At 38.5% G+C, this 27,813-nt stretch overlaps 1 protein-coding gene across 1 annotated transcript in view; it reads right to left on the minus strand.

Annotated features, from left to right (window-relative positions):
* Positions 1-3,647: 3,647 nt before the first annotated feature.
* Positions 3,648-27,813, minus strand: part of SEMA3D (semaphorin 3D) — a gene marked incomplete at its 3' end in the record, with an annotated part of 127,526 nt that continues 103,360 nt past the window's right edge. The window contains exons 12-18 of the mRNA XM_079549169.1: positions 24,706-24,928; positions 21,443-21,531; positions 19,613-19,654; positions 18,276-18,433; positions 16,164-16,228; positions 13,927-14,066; positions 3,648-4,061 (exon numbers count right to left, since the gene is read on the minus strand). Of these exons, the coding sequence (XP_079405295.1) occupies positions 3,648-4,061; positions 13,927-14,066; positions 16,164-16,228; positions 18,276-18,433; positions 19,613-19,654; positions 21,443-21,531; positions 24,706-24,928 (1,131 nt within the window). The remainder of the gene's footprint in view (positions 4,062-13,926; positions 14,067-16,163; positions 16,229-18,275; positions 18,434-19,612; positions 19,655-21,442; positions 21,532-24,705; positions 24,929-27,813) is intronic.

A 27,813-nucleotide genomic window follows, 5' to 3' on the forward strand; every position in this document is an offset into this window, starting at 1 on the left:
TTTATTCCTTTTTCTGCTAATCACATTTTCTGTTTTATTTTAAATGACTACAAGATCTCTACAGAGCTTAGAGCCCTGTTGGGCTTTAAAGATTATGTCAGTTTTCAGTATTTTTATAACTAGAGCTCACATTGTGCTGGTTATTCTAGAAAACTGTTTAAAACCACTGCAGTCAAGCACTGGCCATCTTCTGAAGCAGGGTCAGTGGCAATGTTTTGTTGAAAGAAAGATAATTTATTAATAATTGGACTCCTGGTTGAATACATTTGTAAACAAATATCCATGTTGAATCATATGCACTAAGGGATCTGTTTAAAAACTACAGTGGAGGCAACTTTTTTTCCACCATGGACCAAAACTTTGTTTAACTTCACTTTTATTGAGCTCTTGCAGGAGGCAAGGCTCTGTTTCATTTTAACTATGAGCCTGCTGTGGCTCATAGTACTGCTCAGAGCAGCCCAACAGATCTCCAAATCATCACTTTGAATTTTAGGCAGGTTTTGGTTTTAGCCCTTAACTATACGCAAGATTAACTTTTCTGAAAAGAGAAAGATCATTTCTGATCCTCTGATGGTCTAGTTTCTGGATGAGTTAATCCTCTGCACCTCAGTCTGGGACCTCAGTTTGCAGGAAAAAAAAGCATGGCTCCTCCTGAGTTTGCATTACAGAATCCTGCCTAACAAAACCTGTCTTCAGCAGTGATCAGTGATTGATCCTGCTCACCCCCTGATCCCCAACATCCTTTGGCCACCTCGCGCATATAAAATCTACTGAGCATAAGAAGCTGTGCTAGCCCTGACAGCTTTAAGGCACATCTTATCCAGTGTATCAAAACACAGACTTTTATCTGTGCAACATTATTAAATATTTTCCCTGGAGTGGCATGAACCCAGTACAGCCAACTGCTTTGGAGGATATTGAATTTTTCCCCCATAATGGAAGTGTCCTTATATCTCTCTTGGGGTTTTATGCTACCCAGACTGATGAGGTCATTTCTTTAAAAAGAATCTCATTGCAACAACATTTGAAATAAAAGAAATGAAAGTTGTTTTTTAAGGGTAATAACATTTTAATTCAAGCATTAAAATCTACTGCTCCCAGCACTGAGAAATTAGTCATTCAGGATTTCTACTAAAGTCAGCGTGGGGGTTTCATTCGTAGAATACATGCCCCCAGTCATATCTAAACATAAATTAAGTGATTTAGTTTTCATGGAGGAGAAAAAATAACATGGAAGAGAGGAACTGATTTGATTTTAAATAAACATGAGATGACAGTTGTCTGAAATGCCGTAATTAAAGTACTGTGTCACTGCTGGAGAGAAGAGTAAGCTCTTTGTCAATCCATGTAAACCTAGACCATGTGTTATTCCATAGTCTTGCTGTGATTCCACACATTTAATTAATGTTTGAGTCAGAGAAATGGGACTTAATGGACTGATAAAAATCTAATAATAATTGCACAGGTTCTGTATTATGACATCACAAAATTCCAGCCAAGAATATCTGAGTATCCCAGCCATAGGGTTCTTTACATTTAGTAGTTTTATAGCCCCCCAAACAACCTTTTAGTCTTAATCAGCCTTAAAATCAAGGTGCTCAAAATGACGAGCCTCCCGTGTTGCAAAAGTGTCAGAAAAAAGTTCTGGGCAGGTGTTCAAAGTAGTGTACTCCTGGGTAGTGTCTTCAGCATCAGTCTCTCTGCTAATTAAAAGTCTTGAGATGAGAAATTCCCTCTTCCTCACAGACATGTTTTATAATATTAGCACTCAGTCCTATACACTATCAAAGCATTGCATGCATGCTATCTAATTTTTCCTAATTAACTCATATATCATCTCCTTTTTTTTAAAAAAAGTATCTAAAATTAATGACATACAGTATCACCAGCTTTTATACAACACATGCAAATGCAACTTTCAGGTGTAACAGGAAGCGTGGGTAAACTGAGATTCCTTTCTGAAGTCTGATGCACACGTTGCCATGTCTGACTTTCAACAGAAAAGAAATGAACAGTGATGAAAATGGTATATACATAGTTATCAACCCAGGACTAAATGCATGCGCAAACATCAACATGGGTAAAGGAGAACCTACAATTTCCTGAGCAGCGTTCTCAGTTTCTTAATGAGGTGCTCACCAATTACATGGGTTTCCCACAGACTTTGCTCTCCAGATCGGTAGAATGCATGAGAAATGAGTAACGTCTGTCATTTTGGTATCCATCAAAGCTCTCTTCCATTTGAAGAAGTGGTTAATTTGCCATTTCACACTCAAAAAGGCATGAAAGGCAAAATGGAGGGGGTTAGCTGGAAGAGGAGAGAGGGGTGCTGTGACTTAGGAGAAAAGACAGTAGGCCTGATTTTGAGCTTGTGTTTGTTGCTGCATATCAGGAACAAATTCAGTGAAACCGTGATGATGTCAACTAGATAAGAATAAGGACACGGTTTTTTGTTTATGTGAAAAGATTTACACTGTTACAACCAAAATACAAACTGAGGCACAAGGAACACTTTACAAATGGAATCATAGTACATAGCATATTTCTAACTTACAAGTTTTATTTACACATGGTCATCTCTTGTTTTATTTATTTATAATAAAAGTATCAATTCCAACAAGGCAAATTTTCAACTTAAAAATACATAAGACCTTTGGGAGAAAATCCCAAAGAATACACACATCTGAGGAATGTCAGCTCTGTGTCAAGAGCACTGGTCTCAGTTACTAAATATCTTCCCTCATCGTCTTTTGTTTTAGCATTCTTGTTGTCTTTTATTTTTCTTTTCCTTTGCATAAAATGAGGCTAGCAAAGGGCCAGAGATACAGCCAGTGAGCAACATTTAGAGATATGAGAGAGGCACAGGCAAGAATCCCATTATTTGTTAATAGGATTTGTGCACATACCTCCCACACACCACTTAGGAAATTTACTCCCAAGCATCTCAGTGGCAGTTTCAATTAGAGTCAACATTTCATTTCAGCAGATGGACTGCAAACTGATGGCTATCAAACTCAAATGAATAAGGCTTGATAATTTCCCTCTCTTAAACTATGATTATGCTTTCATTTTTTATTTTTTTTTTTAATGGGAAAAATGAGTGTTGTCCCTAAGCCAGTACTTAATTTGATTTTTTGCTGAGCCCCTATGTGCTAGCAAACCCCACCCATGTGCCTGTATAGAAGCCCAATGGGTAAATTAGTGGGTATTTTTGCAGATCTGTCACACATTTCTACCATGCTTCTTATTAAGAAAGATGCCAAAGAACTACGAATACATCTGCCCTCTCCTGAAATGGAGCCATGTCTGGGGTGGAACGTGGCAGCAGATATTAACATGGGAACACGGATACTAAATCCTATGTGAAAATTATGCAGAAAGTGGAGAACACAGCTCATGTAGCCTCAGGCTATCCAGATTAGCTCAAAGTGTACATCTTTTCTTTTTAATGAAAGCATTTGGAATTATTGCCTGGTGGGTGGCTCTCCAATAAGGTATCAAACCCCACTGTACATTCATGTACAAATTAATAGCAATGATGAGTTATTTCAATAAGAAGCAGTACTAATTCATAGGCAAGATGCACAAAAACAAAACACAGTATTTTTTTCATGGAAAGTGTCCTTTCTTTAAATAGTGTTTGCAAACTATGTGGATGGTGGCCTGGCTGGCTCATGATGCCTTCTGTTTCGCTTTTTTTTCATCTCCTGCACATGCTTCCATTTGGCACCGCCTTTGTTTCGCTGTCGCCGTTTCTCCCGGTGCCACATCTGTTCACAGTACTCATCCAGGCTAAAGCTGGGACTGCTGACGAGCTGGATATAGTCCTTGTACCTCAGCCGGGACTCTGTCAGCAAATCCCTCACCCGACCCTCTTCATCCTCAGTTTTCTGGGTGCTTTCCATTTGCCCATTCTCAATGACATTTAAATTCAGCTTCACAATGGTGTGGATGAAGGTGTGCTCCTGGGCTTTGCAGAAATAGGCTCCTGCATCCCTTCTTTGCAAGCTGCGGATCAGCAGCCCGTGCTCTGTTTTGATGATCCTTTCGTCTGCCTTCAGCTGTGGGGTTGGACAGAGAAGAGTGTGATACATTAATGTCATCACCAAACACAGAACACATATTCAGTGCAATACAAAAGTGGAGGCAAGGTAGAGTTGGTACAAAGCACACCGATCCCATGATGAGATCCTCAATTTCTGAGTTTCTGCTACTTACTACATCACTTGCATCAGTGACATTTCAGCATGCAGTATTAAAAGATAAATGCTGTACAATTGAAAGTAGCACTCATCACACCAGAATGCAATAGATAGGCTGTATTCTCCATGGAAGAGCAGATGTGTAGCACCATAAATCCCATTTGTTTTTTAACTTTTTTTTTCTTTTTTTTTTTTTTTTTTTTCCAAAGTGTCTGTAATAATCCCAGTATAGGAGGGTGCTTGTATACCTGGAATAATCTGAGATACTATTGCACTGAAAACAACTACCACTGCTGATTTTTAAAATGAAATGCTTCAATATTCTGATCAACCCAATCTAGCTGTAGATGTCTCTGTTCGTTGCAGGGGAGCTAGTCTTGAAGAGCTTTAAAGGTCCCTTCCAACTCAAATGATTGTGAGTCTGAATCTCTGATTCTATAATTTTTATCTTCATCAGCTGCAATTTATAAAAGGAAGCCAATCCTATCTCTAACTCACTATGACATGACTAAAAGTTCCCAGTTAGTTTAGATGACAACAACCCAGTGCAATTCTAAGATCCATGAAGAAGAACCTTATGAGGGGGAGGGGGGAGAGGGGGGGGGAAGAAAAAAAAAAAAAAGAGCTCAAGACTGTTAATGTAGACATGCAGTTTCATTTACAAATGCAAGTATTTCCAAAAACATAACGCAGTATGACATGTTATAAAATAAGGTGCCCCTTAGAGTAATAACACTGTAAGTTAAGTGATGTATCTGTGATCTGAAAATGATTTCCAAAATAACCTAACTCTGAACTAAGCTAAACTAGTGAAATAAAATAAATAAATAAGGTGAAAAACAGGATGGAGCACCGGGCACCAAAGTATTTTTGCAGCTGGGGAACACAGAAGATAAGTGCTTTGCCAAAGATCATACGAAGATTAGTATCAGAGGTAGAGGCTGAAAGCAGAGCTCCAACTCCCAGTGTCCAACACCTTTGAAAACGATTGTGTTCCACCAGAGCTTTCGCCACTCGATGTGCTGCTGCCGCACAGAGGCCGCAGCCCACAACTACACCAAAGGTGCCACTTGCTCATCCTGCAGCAAAACCAGAGCCCTGAGCAGAGCCTCAGCGCTGCCGGTGGTATTGTTATGATGTAGAAAAACTCCATAAGACTGAGTACTGGATTTAAAAAGCAGGGTGGGGGCAGAGAGAACCAACAAAGAATCTGGAAAATTTCCCAGAGTGCACATCTGACCCTCCAGCAAACTTCAGAAGATGAAGATCATGGAGGCATAAAGATGACTAAATTAGATTTATTCACAGTGGGTAAGCTACACACTGTTTCTTTATGTAAAAAATCTGCACATGATTCTCTCCTCTACTCCATGGGAAAAAATGTATTTATACATATGATTCTCCATCTGTTATGATTCTAACTCAGTGGTACTTTTTCGTAACAGGGTCTCTCGGAGCAAAGAGAAGGCTGAGATGACCTCCCAGGGCTTTTTGCTTTTCTATTTTCTAATATTCTATTATAAGAACTCTGGAAGGATTAAAGTCTTTCAGAGACCATTTCAAGATAGGCAGAAAAAGTGATACACGTGTATCTAAATGAGACATCCGCATAGTAAGAATTTTCTGTGCAAGCCTGCATCAGCTACAACTGTCTTCAGAAATCTTTAGTTTAGGTAGGTAGGTAAGTAGGAGGTAGATATGTAAGTAAGTAGACAGATATAGGCCTGACTGCATCAGAGAGAAAAAAATCAAACACTATGAAAGCCAGTATGAGAACAAATCTCTAGTTGCCTATTCCTGTGGCCAAGTATTGTTTGGCCCCTGTCACCAGCTGATGGTGTTGGGTCTACCCTGAGCTTTAGATCCTTTGTAAATTGGATATAATCATGACTACTGGCACCAGCAGGGTGGAATCATGCTAATTTCTGCAAATTCCTGGAAAACAGATTATTTTCTGACAACAGGTGCTACATGAGCACAAGCCATTTTTGATTTACTACACTGAGTTTCAAGCAGAGAAATCATGGTAAAGACAAAAGAGCAGACACAGAAGATAGTAGGGATGCAAACTAGAATAGAACATTTTTCCACTCGTAGAAGCTATAGCATAGAGCAGAGACTTCAATTTTATCAGATGGCTATATATATCCCAAGTAAATGTACTCTCCTTACAGTTACAGTAAGAACAGGAACATAAAGGGAATAAATGAACCCAAGAATAAGTAGCTGTAGGCAGAAATATGTCTAGGGCAGGTGATTCTTTGTTGTGCTGTACTCCAGGAAGAGAAACAGGAGCAGCAGCCAGGAGGAAGTAATTGGATTGGCTGTTGAAATATGGCAAGAAAGCCACTCTTTTCTTTTGTCCAGACTTCTTATCAACAATGGAAAATCATACAGATCTCTACTTGAGGAATTTAAAGAAAAAGATGGAAAAGTGAAGGTAATTGGAAGACATTTGGGTTTCATAAAGCTTTGTGCAAAGACCCAGTTCCCACATTGTCTGAGTGAAAACAGGACGGATCTCTTTGAGCTCAGGGCTCAATGCAATTGCAGCAGTAGCATCTGCCTGTCGAGGCTCTGCCAGTATTGTAGTCTAGAGTGCCTTGACAGCTGTGCACCTCCTACCCTTGGAAGTGCTCCAGCTGGCTCTTTTGGCTGGCTGGGCACCAGGCCAAAGAGCCCTTGATAGTGCTTTGCCTATTTGCAGTGAAAGGAAGCCAGAATAATGGTAGATCTAGACTTGAAAATATGACTGGACCCCCAAGTCCAGCACCCTGCTACTCGTGACTGTTTACCATTTGCGTAGTGGCCATCCCTTTCAAGTTGTAAATGTATTAACTGATGGAGTTGTGCCCCCCTGCATTGGGATACTGTAGAGAAAGCTAAGAGTCTGAATTGGTTGTGTCCCTTAATCCCAGCCCATCAGGAATCCTATTTTTAATGAAGCAGCATTCTTACACAATGTCCTATGTTAACCTTGGATATTGATTTATGGTGACTGTCACCTTCTTTTCTGGGCCTTCATTGTTCATTCCTTTCTTATCCTCTGGTAGGATGAAATTAGGGCTCTGATTTCACACGTATTGAGCAACACTTCATTATTGTTTTCCCTCTCACTTCACTTTTTGGTATCCTGTTTATGTTGTTTTACCCATAGGTTCAGAACTTTTCCTGTCTTTCCTCCCTACTTTTTCCCCCATAGGGCTCTGGAGTTTCATAAACACCTGGCATTTCATTATTTGGTAGTAGATCTTTAACCTTTCGCTTGAATGCTTAATGTGCTCTTTGGTTTCTGAGCTATAGATGTAAAACATATTTTATTAAATTTTGAGAAGGGTAAAAAGACTAGTTAGATAAAATACATCATTTTATTTTGGTCAACTGTGGATCCATTTTTCCCCCCAGATATGTTATAATCAATAGCTCTCCTTAAATATTTATAAGTAGGGTTTAACAATTCAGAAGCACAAAGGCTTTGTTCATAAAAGCTTGCTGACATACTTAAATTTGAGCATACAATAAAAATTAAACAGGAGATAAATAGTTTTGTTCGATAGGGAACCAGTTGTAAACCACAAAAATGAAGCAATTGATTACTATTAACTTCCTTTTCTTAGTAGATTTTCTTAGCAGATTTTTGACTGTATTTTGACGGTAAATTGTATATGGTAAACAGTTTTCTTAAAACCACCACTAAATAAAGTATAGCACATGCTATATATACCGGCAATATTTGACAAAGGAAAAATATTTCCATGCAAATCAAATACTCAATTTTCACAAACTGATTTAACAATAGAAGAAAAACAGGCATCGCCAATAATGATGGCAAATCTTTAAACAATCAGTAAGTTGGAAAACAACCAAGGATTTGAAAGTGCTGTGGCACCAGCTTAGGTCAATGCCTTTTGTCCTTTGCTAATGATGTGTTTAGATAGCTCCCTCTTTACAAATAATTCACATGTCAACTCCTTCACAGTTAAAACACTGCACCTGTCTGGGAGAAGAAAGTGGCTTCAAAGCCTGCCTTCCCTCATTAATCACCATGTAAAAAAATGTTCGAGGTAAAGCTGGTCTAATCATGGGTTAGCAGCAATCCCTGAACTAATTGAGAGGAGGAGAAAAGAAAGTAAGGAACATTTGCTGAGAATTCACATTTGACTTTGTTTTCCTATTGTCTTCCTCATCCTTCCATTTGACTGGAAATAACGATCACTGTTTTTGGTGGAATCATTATTTTATGTAACTTTGTTTCTCTTTTCCTGGTAAACTAATCATATAATTCCAACACAGCTGATAATTTCTCTATTTTTTTTTTTAACATCTCTTTTTATTTACTTAGAAGCCACAGGAAAAATGATGAGGGTGCTGTTGGTACAATGACAAGATGGAAACACGAGTCCTATTATTCTCAAGATGATGTTAATTTCTCATTCTAAGACTAATTTTTAAACTCTTATTCCCCAGTATATTCAAATCAAAGCAGAAATATCATTTTATATAGCAGTTCAGATTAACATCTTTTTTCTCCTTTAGGAAACTGTCAAAAATATTAGTCTTACTTAAAAATCTCAAGGTATTATAAAAAAATTTTTAAAAAGCCACACAAATGAGTCATAATAAAATAAAATAGTGAAAGCTTGAGAGTTATAATTAGTCCCTAGTCTAGTCTGCAGAATAAATTTATTTTCTCTCTCTCTTGATCTGTTTCTTATCAACCCAAGACTTAAGTGCATGTCTGCTGCACAAACACTGCACTGAACTTCATTCCTCTGACAGAGGGTACTACTGGAAACCCACATCTTGGTGCCTGTTCTCTTCCTTACTCAGCTACTGTTTGACTTCTAGGCTTTAAGACTGACAATGAATCTATGGCCTTTCACCACAAGATGCTGCTGAGCAGATGTGTCACAATGAAACTCACAATCATAATGATGCAAAAATCTCCAGCCATACAAAGATACGGAAACTTATGTCTCATTCACCAATGTACGCCCACTAAGGTCAAGTGAACAGGACACAGATCCCAAGTAACCTGAAAAATAGCTTAGTCTGGCTAAAATGTGGAATGGAAACATTGCATGGGTAGCCAAGTCACACTCTTGTGCCTCACTAGATGTCTTGTCCAAGGGTGGGTCACACTCGTGTACCTGTCAAAACATCAGATGGTTGTTAAGCTGTGTCTGTCAGGAAAAACACAGCCCAGTTGGTGGGGTAGAGATACGGGAAAGAGTGAGAACTGCTGAAGAAGAAGATGGAAGTTTTTTCTGCCTTTTGGTGGATTTATTTTCATCCCCAGTAATAAAAGAGGAGGAAAGAGAGAGCTAAAAGTGATCCATGTCTATTCTGTCACTTCAGACCATATGGTTTGCTCTGTCCCCTGCGTGGAAGCACAGCAGCTTGGCAGGCCTGGAGCCCCACGAGGCTCGGAGTGAAGGCCAGCCTAAAGCAGGAGGTCTAATAGTTTCCAGAGCCACAGGGCACCAAAACTAATGGCTTTGCAGGGAGTCTTGCACTTGTTTTTTCTAGTCCTGACACCTATTATATACCTAATGCATAGGAATTCCAGGAAAAATAAATAAATATCAGAATTTAAGCTTCAGGAAACTACAGCACTTTAAGACATTATGAATAAATGGCATTCCCACTTTTTTTTTTTTTTTTTTTTTTTTTTATGAACTCCAGTTGCCAAAATACTCTCCTTCATCTCAGTGACTAACCTTGCAAGCACAGGAACAAACATGATCAATTGCGTGAGTAGCACTAAACACAAAAGCACTAGATATTTGACTCCTGACCTTAAAACAGCCCCAGACTACAGGGAAATGTACTCCCACTGGCAGCAAAATGACCTGGTGACAGCTCCTGTACCACAGGAGATCCTGTCCCTCCCCACAGGTTGCTGTGGCTGGAAGTCACACTCTGAACCATGACCCACAGGGTGAAATGTCAGAGACATCCTGCTGGGCCCAGTGCTTCCCATCTAGTCTGGATTTTGCCCTTTTCCTTCCCTCAGGAAGCTGTAGTACATGTCAGGGGTAGCGCGTAGCTGTCTATTTGCAAAGCAAGGCTTAAAGACTTGCTGAGACATTGCAGTTACAGCCCTGGAACTAAAAGTCCATAACCTAAGTTCCAGGTGCACAGAGTCATTTGCAAAGCATGGTATCGTCATCACAATAAGTTACACGCTAAGACACGCATTGAAATAATGCGCAGTGTTATTTGAGAAATCTGCTGCAGGAAGGGAGAGAGAGCAGAAAATACAATTGTAATGGGAAAAGTTATGGCGAGGCATTGGCTGAGCAAAGATCAAGCTACATGTTAAATATGACTACCCTGTTGTTGTTACATATGTTATTTCAGTCAAACTGAAGTATTTTTTGTAAAGAAAGTAAATTACTATGACTATCTTTGAATTTTCCAGGAAGTCTCCAAATTAAGTTCTAATACCAATGAGCTCATTTCCACTGATAAGCTAGATTTCAAATTAGAAAAACTGAAAACCTTAATTTAAAGATGCCCAAATTAAAAAGGGCTTAACATTTTAACCTGCAAATGCTCTTACTGCTTCCAACAGACTTCTTAGCATTTCTACAGATTGGGTCTTTTATTTAGACAGCCATCTCTGAAATTAGGAATTCAACTTCGGGTACATGCATTTGAAAACATTACATTCATAGATGAATATATTTACTTAAAAATATATCTATTTTTTTCTTCTAAAAATGAAATGTCTCAACATGGTGATTTGAAGTGTACAAGTTGAATTTGCTCAGGATTAGTTCCTCTGGCAAAAATTAAGCAAAAGTAATGGCTGTACACTGTCTTTAAGTGATCTGATTCTGTAATTGTCAATGTGTACATATGCATTTATGCAAGCTGTAGTCTTCAAAGACTGCAGAAAATAAATAAATAAATAAATAAATAAATGAATATACATATATATATATAAAAATAAACTAACAAAACCACCCCAAGGAGTTCCGGAACATGTGCTCCAACTTTTATTTTATCAAAGCCTGATCACAGAAACACTGCTATGGCTTTAGGGACAATATGTGGTAAAAAGCTATTTGCCTACTGTTAGCATTTATAATGCAGAAAATCTGTCTGCAGATTTCTTCTTCAAATTTTCTTCTAAATTTGCCTCAAAGGTTAATCTAGCCTTTTAGCAAAGCTTTACTTTTCTCATACAAACAGATGTCAGACTGTTTACACTGAGCAAGCCCAGTAAACATTGCTGTGGAAGGCTGCTAATGTGCAAAGATGTATGCTGTGTGCTTGCTGGAGAACCAAATGCCATCACACATATGCACACATTCCCATACTCCCTCTCTAGGTCACATCCTTGGCAAGTTGGGCACTTCTGCAGCATTGGAATTTCACTGTCTGACTTAGAAGTATTTGGAGAAATGTGGGAAGTAGGGGTACAAGCATTGCCACAACAAACATTTTAGAAATAGGAACAGTGGCAAAAAATGATATAGCCTTAAACTAAGCTATGTTATTTAGGCTTATAGCCTGCTATAACTTTGTTCAGAAGTCAGCTTGACCTGAAGTTTGCTCTACAATCATACAAAAGAGAATGAATGATAACATGAACTCAGCTTCCTGACTTTCAGGTGCATACCCGACCCCGTCATTTAGGAGAAAATCAACTGATCTTTTTTTTCCTAAATTGACATGGGTAAAAGTCAGAAGCAGATCTTTGTAAGAGGCTTTCACATCTTCAAAGTACTTCTTCTTGTGATTTAGAAATATTACATTCTTCACAGAGACTTTTTCAAGCAAAGTTTGTAGCTCTGAGAACACATGCTATAGACGTAATAAATTACTTCAAAAACTTGGTATAGTCTCCTCTGAACCTGACATAACTTACTGTTCAGAATAACAATAATATATACATATATACAGAGTACCTCCTTAAATACATTTTAAAATGAGTCTTCAACACATGGTTAGAATTAAGCAAATACTAACTCATTTCTCTGATCAAATATGTAATTTCATTTGCAAACGTCTGCCTTAGGGAAGTTGAGCACTGAATCTTCTTACAAGACACTTAAAGGTAAATCAATTAAAGCACAAACCATGAATGCCCATAGCTCTTTAAAGACTGATACGCTTCTAGCTGGGTTTTCACTTCAACCATCTGTGGCTGAGCATGGTTGGCCTGCTGATCAAAAGACCACAATTTCTTTCCAAGTGTGGAGAGTAATGCAGGTTAGAGGTGGTATTTCAAACCAGTAATGTCCTTCCTTTGATATTCAGTGCATTTTGTGGGAAGCATGTGTCTGCAAATTAATGAGATATTTATTCTCAATAGAGAAAAGAATCTTTGCCAATCCAAATCATGAGTAATAGAAGGGGTGCAAACTGAAAGCACTGCTGCATCATAGTCAACACACAGCCTTGTGTTTTGTGTCTCACTTGGAGACAAATAGAGGAGCCTTATATCCCCACACTCTTGCAACCTGGGCCAAGTCTCCACTTTGAGGTGGCCTTCTCTCTGGACACTTCCATGCTGCGGGCAATGCGTAGGGATAATGACATTGAGTCAGCTCTCACCTAGAGGGGATGCTTCCACGAGAACCTATTCTCACCTGCATCTCCCCAGCTTTCTACACTCAGAAAACCTCATGGGACACGTTATCACTAAGAGTGGAATACTGGTTGTGTGTTTGATAGTTCCTCTCATTTAAACTAATTTTGTCTCAGATGAACATTTAACGGAAAAGTGTGTCTAATACCCAGGAGGAGCTCATTTGAAAGGGCAGTTCTTTTCCCATCTCCTTCCCCGTTGCCATGGTTGCAATCATAGCAGTATTTGGCCTCAGTCACAAAACCATTCATGTACGAGAAAGGCTGTGAAGGTTTGAAATTTACCCAAACCCAGTCCAGATCAGTCCCAGCCTGTTGACCTTTTGGGCATGTAGGAGGGCCCCTTTGTCATTAGCTCAGAAAAGAATCTTCAGGACATTGTTCAAAGGGCCAAGGAGGGACTTGGAGGTTTTTCCAGGACTTCTCCACCAGTGAGGACTCCAAAACTGCCTCCTGCAGGAGTTAAGGGCTATCACAAATCTCACTGATTTCTATTTTGGGTGGAAGGTTCAGTTTTTTAACTTGACATCTCTGCTTCAGTACAGAGTACCATTCCAGAAAAATCTTCACACTCAACAAGAAAAAAAGGAACAACAAAAAAGTTCTTACTAACTGCACAATGTATCCCTTCTCAGGGGAGACAGCAAGCCATACAAGGAAATTCTTAGCTGCAGTGCTTAGCACTGTAAGGGAAAGCAGGCAGACACTAAATGGAATAGAGATATAATTAAAGCAGAGGGCTTTGCACATACTTTTACCTGTTGAAGTAGTTGAGCTAATTACTGAACAAAAAGGCTTTATTTATTTTTAGTACTATCAGGGTTGTTTTTTACCACTGATAAAAGCCTAATTACTCTCTTTTCTTTCTTTCTCTCTTTCTTTCTTTCTTTCTTTAATGGAAGAAGCATGGAAGTAAAAATAAGCATCTAAATCTGCTTATGATCCAGTGCAAATGGCTTTTCTCTTCCCCACTGCATGCCCCAAATGGTGATACCAGAATGCTATGTGATACCTAAAGTGAGGCAAGGAAAAGTAAAACATCAGCTAATTCCAGTAACTCCTGCCTTTCAATGCTCAGCTGAATTCTCTATAGAGGAAACTTGCCTTGATGACTATAACTTACCTCTTCTCGATGCTCTTCTCCAGTGCGTTGAATATACCACCTAATAGAGGCTTGCTGGGACTTAGGAATACATTCCAGAAAAGTTGAATTAAATTCAATGCCAAAAATCACCTTTTCATCAGCAGTTTCATGACTAATGCCTGGAAAGCAAACATGGTACAGGAGATTAACCCTGACCTGGTTTTTAAAGCAATGGGAAAATAGCCTGATTCAGAACAGATGCTATAAGAGTGAGTGAATTATAAAAAAGCAAAAGGAAACTTAACTTTTAGCTTAAACTATAACTACGAGGATTTAGAGGCAGCTGCTAACCTTACTCCAGTGCAACTGTTTTTTAAGGAGGTCAATAAAATCTCTATTGTGAACTTGCTCCATTGTAAAGTGGAGGCTTTCACATTTGAGAAATTTAAAATCTGACCTGTATTTTTCCTTTATGTAATGCAACTAGTAAACCTGAGAGAGACCTGGAGCAACTGCTAAAGGTAGATTGTAAGGTCTGGTTTGTTCCTCCTAAACGCTTTAAAGGAATTGCAGGGTTAAAGTCAAGTTTGCCTCTCTTCAGCATAGTTTGAAATTCCACGTTAACATGTTTCAGACCAAACTGAAGTACACAAGCAGATCTGCATTCTTTCTTGACAGTTGGTAGACCTGAGCATTTCTAATCTCTGCAAGTCCATCTCTCTTTCCTTATTCATGTCTTATCTGCCTTATCATCAGACAAAAGCTGTTTCTTACACCCTGCAAATAACACAGAGGAAGGTGAAAGCAGTGGTGTCTCCTAAATCAAAAGTTATCTCAACAGTAAAATGGATACAGTTTTGGATTGTTTTTTATTTTTTTTCTATATAGTAAAAACATGTATGAGTGCTACAGAAATTCAAGCTCTCTGCATTAAATGCTTTTCTTTCATTTCACTGTGCCACAGAGATTTCTGTAGAGCCAAATAATTTCATGCAGCCAATGCAGTCTCTGGGACAGAATCTTATACAGTGGAGAACTGAATTTAAGTAGGTTTTTGGGCCATAATGTTAATTATCACAAACAGCATAAATAAGCCAAGAGCCTGAAGTGGCACAGGTCAACTTTATGGTTTTATGGCACACAGGAGTTGTCCCCAGCTGGGTAAAATTTCTGTTGGGTTTGCTATATCATGGCAAAGAATTAATACCAATTTACACGCAAAGACATTTTACATTGTCTAGGAAAATTGTCTCTTCCAGTATCTCATTATCCTTCCTGGAAATTATGACATTGTCAGCTGTTCCTACTAGCATTTCTATAACCTTGAACTTTGCACAATCTCAGATACCTCTATTTCTAAAGCAGAAAGTGAAGAAATTCTGGCCTTTGGGAATGAACAGGAGTTTTGCCATTTACTTTAATGGAAATGAGACTTTTTTTACTATGTCTGCATGTAGTCAGAGTACTCTATACTGTGCAGCGGAGTTAGGCTTTGATCCTGTGGTGAGCAGCTCTGATTTCTGCAGGGGCTCATGCCGAGATCTGCGGCAGGCATCCAGCACCACCACAGCATGAAAGTCACCAGAGATCAATAGAAAGTGGTGGCTTTTCTCAAATCAAAATTTGAGCACAACGATACTATCAATACTGTTTTGACTGGGTTGTTCACTTTAATAAGTGACTGTGAGAGCTCCAGACAAACCCAAACTTGGTTTTGAATGCTTTTCATTTATTTTACGCTGCCGCAGAGATTGCTGCATAACCTCAGGATTTCATACTGACAGTGCACACAGCAAGGGAACTGCTGCTGCTGCCAAAGGAGCAAGCCAGACTCCTTGGCATCCGAAAAGAGGGTGTGGGAAAAGGAGGGGGGAGCTGACAGGAGGGAGTGTATGCTCTTGTTAATAACAGGAGTACTTAAGCAGCAGCGGATAGAGGAAGTGGCTGCTTTGGCAGCCGGAGTTGGGTCTTAGGACTTGCATCCATGTGGGTAAAGGGGAAAAAAAAGTGTGTTCTGCTGTCATACCTGAGGGTTTCCCCGTGAGATCCCCCCTATTTCAGTATTAACAGAAGTGCTGGTGGCTGCTCAGGGTGATGTGTACGACATTTTTCTTTCCCTGGCTGGGTGCTGGAGATGGTAGCCCACAGGGGATCCATGGGTACTGGCCTGATCTGGCTCTCCCCTAACTATCCTGGCTCTAGGAGTTTAAGTGTGGGTTGAGAAAGGTATCTGAAGCACAGTGAAGACAGCTATTTTAATGATCCAAAATACTCACTGTCTTCCACATCCCAGCATTGTGCGACAGGGTCTCCATATTTGACATCTTGCCTTCTTGCTCTCCTATGGGAAAAGCATGAAAACTTGTAACACTTCAGGCATAATTGTTGGAATTCAACAGCAAAATACAGAGGAGTTCAGCAGATGTGGAGGCACATTGCTCCCACCCTACAGCTGCCAATTACAGTCTAACTAAAACCAGCTTCACTCTCAAAGCGGCATGTGGCCTAGAGAGATTTGTACAATTGACATCAAGAGAAAGGGCCTGTGATTTGGGAAAACCACTGGGAGGGAAAAGGGAGAAAAAAAAACAAAAGAGAGAAAAAAGTCTTCCTAGAATAAATAATGTGCCATATAGTGAGAGGAAAAACCTGCTTTAAGAGTCTTATTAAACTTGCTCTAAGACACTACTCCAGATATGGGTGTCCTGGTGGGTGGACAATATTGTAAATGTCTGGAAAAATCTTTCATGCTCCATGGCGTGAAAAAGATCTAAGCTCCAGCAGGTCATAATAAAACTTGCGCCCAGCATCAGCTCAAGAACATACTGGCCAGTAAATCAACCACTAAAATGAAGGTAGAAAACTTATATTTTACTTTGGTAACTAACTAATTAACTAACTAACTAAATAAATAAATAACCCAAGAGTTATAAACATAAGTTTTTAATTTTTCAGTAGAACAATTGGAGACCCAGGGAGAGCTCCCTTTCTCATGGTGACACTGAAGCAGGACCTCACATCTACAGTGATGCCTCAGCAGAATGGCTTCCCAAGACCAAGCTGTGGTAAAATCTGTAGGCATGATGGAAGCAAAGGCTGCTCAGTGGAAGACAAATATCCAACTGATCTGCTGGAGGATTCCCAAGGCTAGTTGCACATCCCTTGTTTTGAAGTCACAGACTTTTGGCCTACCCACCAAAGCCACCAAATGAACATCTGTTGAAAAGTGTGGACCATCAATCTCTGTGTCCCAGCCCACTTCAGGCTTCAGCAAGCTTCACGAGTGACTAATTTTGCAGTGAGCCTGAAAACTTGCTTTTCTCCTTTCATTTATGCTTATCTGAATTGAGTTTGCTTTGGCTTTGAGGGAAAACACATAAAGTTCCTTGACACCATGACACAATAACCCATGACTCATTAACTTCAATGCTTTGTCTAATTGTCAGGTTCCAGTGCTGTAGCCCCTGAGGAAGAAAGTCTCATTCCAGAGCCTGAGCTCAGCCTACAACCTCTGACCCTCTCTACAAGAATTACTATCAGGAAGGCTTCATGAAAAGAGGAATAAGGAGGCTGTGGACTCCAGTTTAATGAACCATCTCAGAACTCTGGCTAAATCAACTAAAATTCCAGCAGGCACATCCCAAGCTGAACCAACAGCTTAGGTACTGCATCACTGGAGCCTGTAGCGTGCTCTTCTTCCATGCAGATCCATGCTGCTGCCCTAGACGATGTGGACAGAAAGTTCAGATATAGCTTCTGTCACTGTAAAAGCTGCTCCTGGCATGGCCCAGTTGCACTGCTTATATCTCTGTCTCCCTCTCATGGCTCAGATCACAAATATGACTTGAGAGAGTGAGCTGCTTTATTAGAGTTAGTTAAATCAGATAGGAAAAGTTTGTTTAGATCATGGAGCTAAATGCATTTCTTTTACTGAGTTGACTGCACTTCATTACTGATCACTCTAGAATACTAGACTGATAGTAAGGCAAACTGCTTTATAAATACAGTTGTGCACTGTGCAAAAAGCAAAAGTTTAAGAGAGGTTCTCATGTCTCTCTTCCACTGTCACAACTTGGTACTTGACCTGAGTATCTCATGCATTAAAGCATTCAGTATAAAAAAGGGAAGTGTTGGATTTATTATCTTAGTTGAAGAAGTCAAGTCACTGCCATACACACTTAAACAATGCTATGTTGTTTTCACATCTCTTCAAGCAGAAAATGTGAAACATGGCCAGAGTTTGATCAAATTTTAAGGCCAATGACATGGTGGGTTAAAGTAGTTAAAAGAAAAAACTTAATTACAAAAAGTGGTACATTCTTACTGTGAACCTCTACAATTCTTGCAAGCAACAAGATCTTTTACAGCATGTGGTAGTTTTTTCTTACCTTTTAGAAGTGGGGGCATATCTGGAACAGGAGTTTCCATCCCAGGCACAGTATGGGTCTCTGGCAAGGCAGCAGTCTGCACAAGCCTTCCCATACGTGTGACATCTGTGCAGGGAGAGCTGAACCAATCCATCCCTGGAACCAATGTACAATTGTTGCTGCAAATCAGGCAAAGCAAATGAATTAGGATCGTTCTCCAAGTAGCCCGGTTCTTCTTCAGTACCACACTTGCAGACTTTCAGCCTTGCCACAGATTTTTTAAAAAGAGAATTTCTCCTGCACTGTAAACTGTTTCTCAGGGCTCAGTGTGAACTGGGCAGTCCCCAGCAAACCCTAACGACAAAGGCACTGCTGTCTTGGAATGACATCAGCACTCAACACCCTTACACTTTTGGCTTTGTGCTGTGTCAAAAGTAAAACCACAGAAGCAGTGCATGGTGAGAGGGGCTTATAAACACGTTTTTTTTAAAAAAGGGGCTGGCTAGCCATGATGTTATGAATCCGGGAAGGAGATGACTGTATGTGAATAAAATATCATCTTCCACTTCTGATGCTTAGGTAGTACAGGGACAATATTATTCACCTCTTCCCGGTGTGTGAGTGGATAGCTAATTGAGACAAGGGTGGTCCAAGTGCTTATTGCTGAGCCAGAGCTGTCTCATGCTATACTTCCAGCTGGCTTGCCACCTTTTTTTCAGGGAAGACAGGACCCAGCTGTTCTCTGCATGCCTGCATGGCAAAATACCTCCTGTATTTGGCACACAGTGCCAAAGCCACCTCTGTGGATGCCTCCGAAGCTTACACAGAGCCATCTCAGGGCTTGGAGCTGCCCTGAAGCCCTTTCCCATAGGGAGGGTCCCAGCTGGGACTGGACCCACCAGGAGGGACCACCCTGATTCAAATTTAGAGGGGGCCTGTTCGCAGGCTTTGCGCATACAATGTTAAGTAGAATGAGGCCCTGAGCTCTCTTGACTGCTAATACATAAAAATAACAACAATAATACTTCTAATAATTTATTGCTAGACTGTAAAGAGACAAGTATTTCTAGTGTTCAGAAAACAAATGTGCAGTGAGTTCATTCACAAATCCCACAACCATATGACTAAAGATTTGTTTCCATGAATAATTACCAGCTTGGGTACACAAATTACTGTTTGTAAGCAAATGGGAATTAGGCAGGGAAACAAGCTCTAACATGTCCCCTTCTTTCCAGACAAGTTTTAAGAGTTACCCATGGAAAGTTTGGCCAATAAGTAACAGAGGACACCTAAAAAATAACAAGCTTACTGTTCAGTGTATCATATATCCTGCAGTAATTAAATGCGTTTGTGATTACCTGCTTCTGAGAAATCTCCATGGTTGAGATAAAAGAAGGGTGCTGAAAAACAAATTAGGAAAGTACATTAGTTCACACCTTCCTTATTGTTAATAAAATGAGAACAGAACTTAACATTTCTGAAAGGTATATAAAACTGAAATTGATTTACTTGGATTAAACAAATACTAAAGCAAAAAACAAAATAAACAACAAACTCATTCATGCCTCCAGGAATGCCTCCCATAATTTTTTTGTCTTTAATTTTTAGAATTTGCAACCTACCCAACCTAGTGACAGGCAACAAGCCCTTGCATCAACTTAAGCAGTACTTGAAAGATTTTGATGGCATTTAAAGGATCCATACACACATCCTCTGCACCAGGATGCATTTTACTTCCATAAAAGTGAATGTTTTGCCAGTGACTGATGTAAGAACAGGACAAAGCTCAGAGTATTATCTATCTCCTAATAGAGGATGATTAATCTAAGCCTATTGTTTAACACTAATGTGGTTCTAGGAAATAAGAGATGTTTTTTCAGCCCCTCATCCCCTTCAATTTTCTGGATTCAAAAATATAGAGGGACTGTAAATGTTACCAATGAAAATGTGAAGGAATGTCTGCTGAGTAGAAAAAATAATATTTTTTTTTCTTTTTCTTTTTCTTTTTCTTTTTCTTTTTCTTTTTCTTTTTCTTTTTCTTTTTCTTTCTTTTTTTTCTTTTTTTTTTTTTTTTTTTTTTTTTTAATATTATATGGTACATTTGCCCTTGATGTTGTGCTTTAAAAATGCACCAAATAGGCATGCATACTGAATGTCCTGATTCCTTGGCCTGCCATTAAGTAATCTTGGTATTTTCAGAGCAAAATCTATAATTGGTGTCCAGTACATTTAGAAGGCATCCTTCTTCTCCAAAGAGAACATTTAAATCAAAAATTCATCATACTCATGACATATCAAAAGGCACTGTAAAAATATTTTTTTAAAGATCGTGTCCTCATGGCTGGAAAACACTGTCTCAAATTCATTTATTCAGCATGGGAATAAACTCTTACAATGACCTTGTAGAGCGCATAGGAGAGAGAATGCAAAGCAATATTAGAATACAAAGAAAGAACAAAGAAGTTGTTTTGAAATGGAAAAGAAAATCAGTTGGGAAGACACATATCTCAATTTTTCTACTGTTATGATATGTCTGCGTAAGCTTCCCCACAAGCAATGAGGTCAATGAGAAATTATGCTTATGCAGCAGAAAGGAAGTTCGGGTTTTTCACAAATTCTCTTTATGAAGAAGTCATTGGCATTAGCAGGGCTCTAGTGACTTTTCTTCACTGTCATTCAGTCAGAATAACCAAATCAAAATGGTCAAAAGTGCTAAGTCAGCCAGCATCAAAGGATTAAAACACATTGATAATCAAACTTAGTTTGATTTATTTTCTTTTAGTTCTCAACTCTTAAAGTTGTTTATTTAAAATAATTTTTCTACATATGTGGGTTTTCTTGTTTGGTTGGTTTTAAAATTATAATTGTGTGAAGAATAATTCCAAGGCTGAGATAACAGGAATATCACAATTAAAAATAAAATAATTGTAAGTAGGTCAGGCTCAAAATAGGATTGCAAAGTAGAACAAGATAGGAAAATTAAGACTTTCTATGAGATTGAAAAATCTTGTTCTTTTGCTTCTGTTATTTTTTCCAATTGGCTTTCTTTATATCAAGGCATTTAAAAATTGACATACTGTCCTTCTGAAATCTTGAACTAGTTCCACTGAGCAAACAGCCATACAGATAAAGGCATTCTGAGTCTTTAATTCTCCTGAGTAATTGATGTAATGGCTGTTAATGCTTACCTTGAATATCTGTAGCTCTTCCAGGACCACCTCCTCCTTACTCCACTTCTCCTTAGTGATACTCACAGCTTTCAGTACTGTGCCTATGTCTGAAACAAACATTCACAACATTCACCATATGAAACACACTGTTATGTCTCAGCTACTTCATTTTTTACTTCATTTCACAGTTTGACTCAAACATTCAGAGTTGGACTCCGTGATCCATCTCAAGTTATTCTAGGATTCTATGAGTTTAGTCAACTTGTACGTAAAAACAAACAGATTTTGTAAACTTAGATCAAAAAGAAAAACAACATCAAAAACTGTGTGAAGAAGATAGAACTAATCCATCAAGGATGCAGCCTTCAAATGACGTCTACCCTTATATGCATCTGCTACTTTCTGCACAGCTCTATACAATATGTTTACTGCATGTCTGAGCCAATGCAACACATTCATGATCTCAACTGGAATTTTCTGCATGTTTGCTTCAGCTGGAATTGTGGCCTATCTGGCCCAGTCTAATCAGGATCAAATTTATTTTTAATAGAATTAATTTTCATCAGCATAGCTCCTTAATCAGAAATAGGTTTCATCTTAATATGGGAAAATAAGAAATATATGTATTTTTTTCATTTTTCTTTTGATTTTAGGGAGATTTTTTGCATATCTCCATTCAGTATTAACATTTTTAATTTAAACATTGTAGAATTCACTTCTTTGGCATTATCAGGATAATTTTTTGAATTTCATCTATTCATTAATTTCAACCTGCATTTGATGAAACACGGTGTATCTTTATTGGCTTTAATAATAATAATAATTAAAAAAAAAAAGAAAAGAAAAAAAAAAAAAAAAAACAAAAAAAAAACACCAAAACCTTAAAAAGGGCTGAGGAAAGTGAGCTGGGTGCTGAAATGGTCAATGTGGAAGTGACATAGAACAGCTTAATCCTAAGCACTATCTCTAATACTGAAATGATGGAAACTAATACATTGTAATGCAAAGAGTGAGATTTTTGTTTTTCCAAACTACAAGAGATCATATTGCCAATCAAAGTTAAAATTATTTCAGTTTGCCTTATATATTAGACATAATTTTGTTTTGGATGTGATTACCAAAGCCTGTGTATATACAGAGCCCAGCAATATGGTTGCATGTGCAGAACTGCCTGTCTTCCTAAACTCTGCAATAATATGGTTGCATACATTTGAACATGTATTAAGTTTCTTTTTTAGCTGCTGCTAAACATCTTAGCTGTTATTTGATATATTTGTATTCAGTCTCTCTATATGATATTTGAAATTTTATCTTTGAGTCTAGATTTCTTTTTTTTTTTTTCAATCAGACAAATTTAGAGGATAAAATGGAACAAAATATTGTGTTCCTGGAAAAGAAAACTCACTTTTAAGGAAGGCACTACAGATAAATAAGTGTCTGCATATCATAGAGTGCCATCTAGCGACTGCATGTTACACACTGGGACCCTCCAGTTACTGTGAAAAATCAGTTATCAGTGCTGAGTAGAGACAGGTACTTTGTCAGTATTTTGGTTGCTAGTCTCTTAATATAATTGTATTGCTTTGACAAACTTAATAGCAGAGAACAGAAAACATTTGAAAGCATCTCTGCAATCAATGAAGGAGTATCTCATGCTTTTTAACAAGTGAACACATCTTTTCTGATAGCTTACATTTTAAATTATTTTTCCTCCCTATTATCACCAATATAAGTAAGCTTTAGTGGGTACTTTCAAATTCTGGCCATCTCACAGCTTGGGAATGGGCTCATTTTCCTTCTTCAATGGCCATATTAAAGACTGCATTCATAAAGCAGCAAGGATTTTCTGCAAATTTTATTCCTGACCTTTGCAGGCAGACTTGGAGTAGAGGCCACATTAATGTTCTATTCTATAGAACGGTGTTTTTCCATCTATGACTTATGGGGATTGTAGGTTCTTTTTTTTTTTTTTTTGTAGGTTCTTCTTTTGGAAGATAGAGTTGTGAGGAGAATTGAGCTGAAATACCTAAATGCTTCAAGAGAGGCTCTCCCTGAGCTTGTGGGTGGGATGATGCAGGTGGGAAGGCTGAGATAGCACACACTGTGTAGGAGGTGATGCCCTATGACAATACACTCCCTTTCCCAGATCAATTCAGAGTACCCATAGCTATCAAACTACACTCTGATATCAAATTTGCTCATAGGCCAGAAAAAGTGCTCTGTAATCCAACAGCACTGGGGTAGGATTCAAACAGATTTAGTTTCTCATTTCAGAAGCTTGCTCACTGCCCTAGTACAAATGTTTTCTTCTCCATGTACCTCTGTTTCATTTATTATGAGGTAAGTATAATGGCAATGACCTCCTTAGTGAAGTATTTGGATCTAGTGGTGCAAAGTGCTTTATCAGAGCTATTACTATTTAGGGAACTTCAAACTGTGGATTAAGAACATGAAATTTCAGTGGAATAAGACCAGGGATTATACTTTAGAAGTGTTATGAATAGGTACATTAATAATTCTTAGCATATCATATATACTGTAAGATGATCCATTCAGTGATTTTAAATTTAAATACTATGTTAAAACCAAACTTTTTTCTTTACAGCACATAGCTATAAGAAAATGTAAATATGTACATAATTATCCACAGGCAAACTGCAAGTCATGTTTCTTCCCTGACAGAGTAGTTTAGTCCCTCTCTGTTCAATCTTGGTCCTTTTATTTGGAGCTACTCATCTTGCTAAGTAATATTCTTAAATACATTTAAGTGAAATCATTGCTCTAGGCTGCATCTGCAATCGTTCTTAGCTTTTCAATGTCAGAAGATATTTAATGTTGATGCACCGTGACACTGTTGATAACAGAAATTAATCCTTGAGGTTATTAAGGTTATTTTTGTTCTTTTAATTGCCTACTGATGTGCTGCCAGTGGGAATTGGAGCTAGATCACCACGTAACATAAAGAGCAGCACTGAATAGAACTCAGAGGGTAAGAAAATCTAGCTATTCTGACCCTTAACTGGGTTATCACCTTGGGGCCATGAGCCATTAAAATCTTAATTTTAGTCTTAATTTCAGTATAAGTGTCTGAGACAACAAAGTAATCTAATTTTAGCAGTTTTATGAAGTCCCATCACACAAGCAAGGGCATCTAACTGCTTCCTGAAGCTGCAAGCTTAGGAAAAAGATGTTAATCAACAGGTTTACTCAGGACCTACTGGAGTAGAAGAGCTTTTAGAGGAGGGAACCTGTGCAGAACAACAGTGGAAGTCCTCTCCTACCTGTTCCTAGGAAAATAACGTCATATTGCCCATCCTCTGCCATGACATGATCCACCACAATCTGAGTCAGCCGATAGTCCACATTGATTCGCGTGAACACTGGTCCTCCCGTCAGCGGGTAAATGGATTTGTACATCAGGGGATGGCGCTTTATAAAGCTAATGACTTCATCGGGAAAATCTCTGGTAGATTTTATAAGTGGATCATAGGTTTTGCTTGGGCACTGAAAGAAAGAGACCAAGAAGTTGGGAAGAATAGTAGGGAAGAAATACAACAAATCTGCAGATTTCTCTGTGTGTATCACAAAGAAAATAGACAGGAAAGCTGTCTATTCATTTTGAAATCTTGAGAGCTCTATCCAGCTCCTCAGAAACCCTGAAAAGCAGGACACTTCTCTAGATGCTTAAATAAGAGTGTAAGGTCAGTTGATTTTCATACAATACAATTTTGGTCACTGTAGACTTGCTTTTTTTATATGCCCAGTGACATCTAGTTGAAAGGAAATTTGACTTACAATTGAACAAGCTTAGTGTTTCAAAGTGTGAAAGCACACTGGGCAGCTCAGCATTTGCTTCTAGTCTGTGCTTCCCCAGTTCTTCAAAGGGCCATTTTCTTCCTCACTTCTCCTCTCTCTGTTCATTTTTCTCTCTCTCCAAAAGTGCTTCCCCTTCATCTTCATTTTCCTTAGTCCTGCTCCCACCTCTTCTCCATTCAAAACTACCTACAACTTGCTAATTTGTTTCATTTCACCCATTTTTACTGTTACTACTTATAAGTATGTACATTCAGTTTCTATTAGTTTTATGCCCACACCAAAACCTGCCTACAGATAAATATATGCAAGCTTTGAAGAAAAACTCCTGCAGTTCTTTTGTTCCTTCTCTCAGACATTTTGATAGCATAAACTATAAGTTAGAGGGGAGATGGATTGCTTTTATAAGACAGTAAGGAAAAGAAGACTGCATAAAAGATGTTTAATGTCGGATAAAATACCAATATTTTATATTTCTACTACTAACAAGTCTACAAACACAAACTACTTAAAAACTATGTGTAATTTTTGAATTCTATCATCAAATGGCTTTTACAAGCACATACAAGGTCTTTTCTATTTCTTCACCTACCAGTGTTCCTGGAGAGGTCAAGACATGCCTTAACGCTCACACCACTGTCATCAGTAATAAGAATATTTATTACTAGCATTCAAGTTCTACATCCACCCATGCAAAGATGCATTTCAACCTTTTTTTCATCATATATTTGAGACAGCAAAATTCAGTCATAAACAATCTAATAATATAAGAAAATAATGTTTTTTCTTTTAAAAAATAGGAACTATCTTTGTATAATAGCATAACAGATGCTATTGGTATAGACCGCTTTAGAAATTTGGTCTTCTTTGTAAGCTACAGACTCAATCTATATTCTTTTAGTAATCAGGTTTTCTGTGAGAATACTTGTAAAATCAACCGGATATCAGGTTGCTCAGTGTTTCTTCTCAACCAAAAGCAGCATTTGGTCACATGTACCTCATTTTTCAAAAGAATCACTATAAAGCAGAAAGCTTCTCATGATGAGATCTGTACATCTGCAAAGAATTTCACCTCTTCAATCCCTGCCCCACTCATGGGAGTATTATCACTTTGGATATTTTACAAGACAAGGAAATCAAATCTGGAGTGAAGAGAGAAATGAATGACCTAACACGCAGGCTAGCTCTCCAGTTCCAGACACAAATATCTGTATGAGGTTAAATTTGCTACGCTGAATAAAATAGTTTTACGCCGATCAAGATAAAGGACTTTCAACAGCAAGTCTAGAGTGCCCTCCACTGGCTACCATGGGATAATCTTAAGTATTCAAAGTGCAGGCTGTATTCACTGCTTGCTGCATTTCCTTCAACAAAATCAAAGAATATTTCATTTGTGCATAGAAAAAGAAGAGAAGAATCAGGTACAAAAATGAGAGAGAGAAGCATAAGCAAAATACTGCTGCCATCTCCCCTCTCTGGTGTGACTGGAGATGGGTGGCTGCTTCTGGTACTGAGACTGAGCTTCTGCCTTGTGGGCTGGGAGCACACGTTCAACTAGCACCTAATTTCTCTTAGGAAATATTCCCAGAGCTACTGTTGAAGAAATCCACTTGCAAGTGCTTTAGCTTTGCTCCTTTTTCTAAACTAAAATACCTTGTATAAGGCTTGTAATCAAGCTTCTGGTGAACTGTAAATCCTACACCTCGTATTTATTTTTCTTGTAATAAAGGCAGATTCTCTAGATGCCAGATGACCCCTGCAGCTCACTATTTCTCAGAAGTGACTTTTTAAACTCATTCACATAGCTGAAACCCTTGTGCAAACTCACTTCTGCAGCATCCTTTTCTATGGTTTTGAAAAAGGTAGTCTCCCCCTCTTTTTGGGTCCAGAATACTTCTACTCTGAGAAAACCCGTGAACACTTCCCCAGTCTCTCCCATTTACTGCTAGAGTTGGCTTCCAATTCTGTTAGACCCATACTGACTACCTAATCAATTCAGCTGTTTCTTTTGCATATATACACATTTTGTGCACCATTCTCACATTTACTGCTTGAAGACAACACATAAACCTGTCTCCCACGTCACCTTCAAACTTCTCCCTACCATTTTTGGGGGGAGTAAACCAAGCAACACTTATTTGCAAGGTCAGTCATGCTCATGACGCACTATGTCTGCTTTCCTCTCCATGGCTGTCTGCATCCAGCACCTTACACTTTGTCTCTAATCTGAGTCTGAGAGAGCTTCTCTTTTTAATATGGAGGCAGCGGCACCGAGATGTTTTACTGTGGCAGTACAGGTAATTATAAGAAGAAGTTGACAATCCAATCAATTGCACAGTTTTACATATGAACTGCTGACTGCTGTATTTTAACACAAAGCAATCCCTGTACTTTGTGCCAGGTGGAGCCATAACACAATCTGTGAAGAAAGAAATGCAATAATATCTGTATTGCTCTGGGAGAGTTAAGATTTGCAATGAAGTTGCTCTACAGTCTTCCTTCATAACTCATTCCTACAAATCTCCACCTTGATACATATTCTATCTATAGTGAAAGTTAAGAGCTTGAGGTTAGGA

This window comes from Tetrao urogallus (assembly GCF_951394365.1).
Source record: "Tetrao urogallus genome assembly, chromosome: 1".
In the NCBI taxonomy this organism is placed as follows: domain Eukaryota; kingdom Metazoa; phylum Chordata; class Aves; order Galliformes; family Phasianidae; genus Tetrao; species Tetrao urogallus.